Source organism: Camellia sinensis, chromosome 10, assembly GCF_055761805.1.
Source record: "Camellia sinensis isolate YWXY chromosome 10, ASM5576180v1, whole genome shotgun sequence".
NCBI classification, from domain to species: Eukaryota; Viridiplantae; Streptophyta; class Magnoliopsida; order Ericales; family Theaceae; genus Camellia; species Camellia sinensis.
In genome coordinates, this window is record NC_138970.1 from 140,602,721 (window position 1) to 140,608,518 (window position 5,798).

Below are 5,798 nucleotides of genomic sequence, written 5' to 3' on the forward strand. Positions count from 1 at the left end.
TGGCTGGAGTCATATGTGCTAATGGGCTGATATATAACTTACCTACGAAGAGTATTGAGTTTTCATTCATAATGTGGTTTCTTTCATTTTTGAAAATTAATTTTCCCTTTTTTGTAATTAAATTATAAATTAACTTCGGTAACAAAAGCAGCCGTAAATTATATACAGTTACAGTCGCATTCATTCGAAGAAGAAACATGCGTAAACAAAATAGTACTAAGTTAGCAGCCACATCGACATGTTTGATCCATGTTTACAGTTGGTCCATATTTACATCGTCCAGCAAAAACAATACTGGGGACCCATAATTAACATCCATATTGAAATCAAAGAATAAAAAATTAGTTAAAGGCCTATTGCCACCCAAATTACTGGCGTACTGGCAGCCCATTCCCATCACTGGCCTAGCCTGTGGCATTGCTCATATGAAGGCACTCCCGGTACTCTGCGATCTTTGCATTATTGACATCCATAATGATGTCAACCAACAACTTATGACGCACAGAGGGAGCGAACTTTGTCCACAAAAATCGTAAGACAAATCAGTTAAAATTGGAGGACGTACGAGGAAGGATTTGATTGACAAATGGAAATTAAGCGGTAGAATGTACCTTGTGTGGACCGGGGCTTAAATCAGGTTGCTGCATGAATTTGATGACGAACATCCCACAGTCAAACGTGCTACAAAAATAATTTCACATTAAAGTTGTCGTCAATACGTAATAGGTTCATTAAGTCAGTCATGCAGCTTAGACATTAATGTGAGGGAGGGATTGTGGATTACTCGTCCAGTTGTTGTACTGGCCTCTCGTCTAACATGCAGCGGTGGAAGCTACGCACGTCTGTAACATAATCATTTCCAAAGTGTAGTTGCAGCAAGTCGTGCATAGTTTCAACCTGTTCCACAAGGTTGAAGTTGGTTTACGTAAAGGATGTTCAAGTTTTTTGTAGTGTTCAGAAATGCACCAGAAGGACATACCAAAATTTTAGCTGCATTTAGCTTCCTTTTGTTCGGTCGGTTGGATGGGACTGAGTCGAATAGGTAGGCTACACGGTCCACCATATCAATTTTAACGCACAATCAATGCACTCCTCTGTAATTGAAAGGCATGTAAATCTACACGAAAACACAACGGCAGACCTTGTTTAGAGGCCATGCAAACATGTAATGGCTTTCATATTTTCGTTTTAATATAACGGGATGAACATTGATATTACCCTCTGGCATGCATCAATCGCACCAGTGTATCTGTCATGTCCGAAAAATGATGTGACGATATGTTCATGGTCCAGAGGTTGCATATCTTTATTTAGAATCATAGTCTGCATGTGTAATGCGTAAAGGTCATTGACGGAAACATTTGTCAAAATATGTCATACACAATACACAATGTAGTTTTAAACACTTACTTACCGACAGATATACGGGAAAGAACCAATCAGTGTGCCTCCCGTCATTGTGTAAATCCCTCTGTCGATTAGTCAATTGCACCACCACCAAGTTGATTGGCTGGAACATTGTATGCAAGACACAAGGCAAGTTGATTAGAAAGGTTTCTGAGTTAGGGGTACTGAAAAACGCAGATTCATATTTGTGCAGCCAACACTTACAGTGTCGGATAGCCACGACCCTGGTTTGAGCGTGCGCATGTCACGCCGGGTGCCAACTTCACATGCCCGTCCATGAAGATTCATGGAAACAACAATGTCCCTACAAGCAATAAATGATCCTTAGAACGATAGTTATTTCACAGTGGACTGTCATTGAAAATTTGCAAGTAGTAAATGAAACAATACATTTCATTTTTGCTATCGTCAAATACATAGTGAAGAAGTTTTTGTTCCTCCGCCGATAACAACCCTTCGCTGTCCAACATCGTCAATGAGTCCTACAAAAATAAACAGCCAACTAACAGTACACATTTCATAAAAATATTGAAGCTTATATTACAAGGTCTGTAGTCATAAAAAAAAACGTGAAATGATGTAAAAACTGTGAGCCTCAGAGTTTTCCCAACTTGTGATGTTTGGTGCGGAGTTTGTTAGAAATGTGTACTAACATATGGCAGCAGTCATAACTGCAAACATGCAATTCTTTGACAACTAGTACAATACAACATAGATAATTGTAAAATTACTGATTCACATTATTGATGTGGGCATGAATTGGGTATTCACAACTTGTGGGGCATTAAAGGCAGTATTTGTACCTTGTTCACGTTGTCCACACCATCAACATCCACAGGTGAACTGATGTCGTCAACTCCACTATTTGTTTTGCTATCGATGCACAATTGCATATCCCCGACCTCAGTGGCTTGAACTCCACTTCCGCACATTTTTCCTTTTCCTTTTCCTTTTCGTCTTCCCTTTGCACTTCCTCTAACGATTCCAGTTGCTCCCAATGGTTTGCCAAGCTTAGTAGGAGAAGTATGCACATCGCACGCCACGTTCTTCACGCCCACTGACTGAAGGTCAGGACTGTATTTATCTTCAGTTTCATATGTTTCCCCTGACTGAAGGCCTCCCTTCTTGTTGTTGTCCCTACCTTCTTCGATGTTCAGCTTGTGCCCATCATGCAAATGACTTTTGTCCCTTGCCAAGGTTCCCTTCAAAATATGTTGTTGGTGATCCACCCCTTATACATCTGAAATATTACACTCCATTGGGTTAACTTCGTCCGATGGTTTGACCACGCCATCCTTATGCGCCTCGACTCCAACAGCAGGGTCCACACCCTGTTTGGCCACGCCTGCCGGTTGCGGTGTAGAGAATATACCTTCGATGAGGTGGTGTAGCATTTGCTTCAGTTCACGTAAATTGGTTTGTTCAGTGAACGGTTTGTTGCAGCCCAAACTGAAACGTTGAAGCAGTTGCTTCAGCATTTCCTTCAGTTGAGCAACATTGGAGGAGAGGTTAATGATACACACATCATTGCCTTCCACCTAATTATACATACACATTCGTGAACTTAGTCTTACAAACCATCTTCAAATGATGTGGCTCAACTGTGTGAAAATTGCGTAATGCTTGGATGGATTACCTTGTCATTGCGAACAACTTGCTTGCCTTCGAAATGTCGCAACATCTCCATTAAATCTGTTTGGTTGTGGAGAACTTGCTTCATCATTTCCTTCAGTTCACGAATGTCGGACTCCAAATTGCTCATACGGACTTCATTGTACTGTCCTGTTTGTTGGTTCTCGACATGGCATGCATCCATGTCAGCATCATCGGCGTTACTGTAATCAAACTCCACCTAATCATAGAAACGCATAAATGAAGTCTGACATTGTATGTTGAAGACAAGTGGGTCGATGGTGTGAAATGTGCACAGTGGTAGGAGTGCTTACCGCAATTGTTAGGAAATTTTGCTTCCTTCTGATACGTCGCAGCGTCTCCCGTATTTGGGTATCACCCCAATCATGAAGCCGAGGTGTGGACCGCGTCGTAGTTGAGCTCAGACAAACACAATCAAGGTACAACAGCTGTGGACATTAAGGGGCACACCATAATTAAGTTGTTCTTCCCACAGAAATGAACTATATTCAGTAACAATGACATTCATTATTCTCAATTTTGCAGTGGAACGTACATAGCATACCGATTTTGTTGAGGATGCTGTCAACTTTATAGGCACATATCATGCAATGTTTTTTGGGGAAAAAATTGTACAGCACACCAAGGACTTTATTGATGAAACCAAGAAAAAAAATTTATGTACATGTTCCCCTCTTCGCAACGTAGTTTTAATTGGTTCCTCCATTGAGGTTCAGCATACTTTTTGCCCTCTACTCTTTGTTCTTAAATTCATGATGGTAGTCACACAAAATTTATTTCTGCAAGTACCATACTTGGTCAGGAAGAGTGCTGTTTGTCGTACTCACAAAGCAGGTACCATTGTATGTCCCAATCAAGGCCAATTTGTTGAACCATGACAGAACAATGCATGAAACACATGAAGGGGGGAATGGAAAAAAAATTCAAGGTATTGGCATACCATTAGCAGGAAAACACATCCAGTTGCACCGCGATGACCTTTATACTTCCGAACACCGTTGTGAAGGAATTGCAGTGTCAACTTTGCCTAATTACAAGCTCGCATACGATTCACGTCCTTCACGGCATGAATGAACGATGGCTTCAACCCGGTCATTGTGGTAGGACACAACATGGCCCCCAACACGTACAGCGCAAATTTCTGCCGAAACTCATCCTCCGCACGAGCAGTCTCGGTCAGATAAAGTCTCAACTTGTTCAAAGGAATGACTCCGTTAACAACTCCAACCTCATCGTAGATATTGGGATATGCTTCTAATGACCCAGCCAACTGTACGTCATCGCCTTCACACCGTATTCCTAATAAAACATTAACTGCCTTACACGTGAGCCTGACTCGACAACCATGAACATTCAATGAACTACTGTCAGGATCGAAGTTCTGTACCAACCATGCGCACAAGTCGTGATCTATACGTGTACACTTCATCCCCAGGAGGCCAGCAAACCCAATGTCAATGACTGCCTGCTTTTGTGCTTCGTTGAACCGGTTAACTAGCTCAACAATTGACTTCAATGATATGCGGAGTTGCCTTTTACCCTGCACATTTTTTACCCTTAAATTAATACAAAAATACAACCAACAATGTTAGCAAAGCAGGACCTAGCCAAATGCATTTACAAAAACATGAAGTACGTAATGACCTTTTCAGACTTCGGTGCACATGGTACTACTTTGGCGTGTTCCTCAGCGCTCGCCTTAGCCATTTCCACAAACCTCTTTTTCTCATCAGAGGGGAGTGCCTTCCACCTTTCCCCAATCTCCTTTCTAGTCTTTAACCAAGAAAATGACAGACGTACAAGACAAGTAACAACTATGAGTCCGAAATTACTGTAACTACAACTTTATGCCAAACGCAATCCGTGTGCATTGTTGGTAATTAAATAAGATTGCAAATACAAATAACAGTTGCAGCAAAAAGTCAGCGACAAAACGTAGCTGGACTTTTACAACGAATTGAAATTTACAAAAACAATAGGAAGGTGACATTATTACATGCTACAATCCTACAAACGCGAAACAATCACAAGCCCACTACGACCATTCAATACAACGTGTGGATAGCAACCCAGCGATGTGTTTCCATCATAGTGTATTATAGAGAATACAGATTTCAACACTCACCATTTTTCGTCGAGTGTTGTCTGGCCCTTGCATTTCCTTGAATTGTTGCTGGCTGCATGCAAGCATCGTCAAGCTTATCATCACTAAATGTGAAATATGAATACATATATATATATATGCAAGTTTTTATGTCAAGCTGGCCCCGAAATCGGCATAAGACAGCTTTCGTACATTCGAGACTGAATCGACACCAAGTTAAACATTTTCAGACATGCGGAACAAAACCAATTTGAAACATCACAAACTGAACTTCGACGAGGCGCGTAATTTCAGTACGAAATATGTAATTCCAGATTGTCAAAATAAACAACTAGTACCTGTAACAAATGAATGGTGCAACTGGCCGCTTTCGACAAGAGCCAGCGATAGTGTCAGACATTTGGATATGTTGTTCGGCAATTGTCTTCAATCTTTTCCTTCCCCTTATGAAAGAGCAAATCATATAAATTAGATTGAAGGGAGAATTACAGGGGTGGTGTACACATTTTGTCCGTTGTCTAATTTCGATCGATGCACTTTAAACTACCTAAATTGTGACAGTCCATTTCAAATTTCGTGAACATTTTCGGTCAAATTGCTAATGCCGTTTGTCATTTTTAAAACAAAGATTGTA

At 40.9% G+C, this 5,798-nt stretch overlaps 1 protein-coding gene across 1 annotated transcript; it reads right to left on the minus strand.

The window, feature by feature from the left end:
* Window positions 1-260: 260 nt before the first annotated feature.
* Window positions 261-1,075, minus strand: LOC145801736 (uncharacterized). The gene is made up of 4 exons (XM_082893447.1): window positions 980-1,075; window positions 785-897; window positions 612-681; window positions 261-515 (listed from the first exon to the last, which is right to left on the minus strand). Exons 1-4 carry the CDS (start codon window positions 1,061-1,063, stop codon window positions 405-407), a joined length of 378 nt encoding a protein of 125 aa, XP_082749573.1. The 5' UTR covers window positions 1,064-1,075; the 3' UTR covers window positions 261-404.
* Window positions 1,076-5,798: the final 4,723 nt, after the last annotated feature.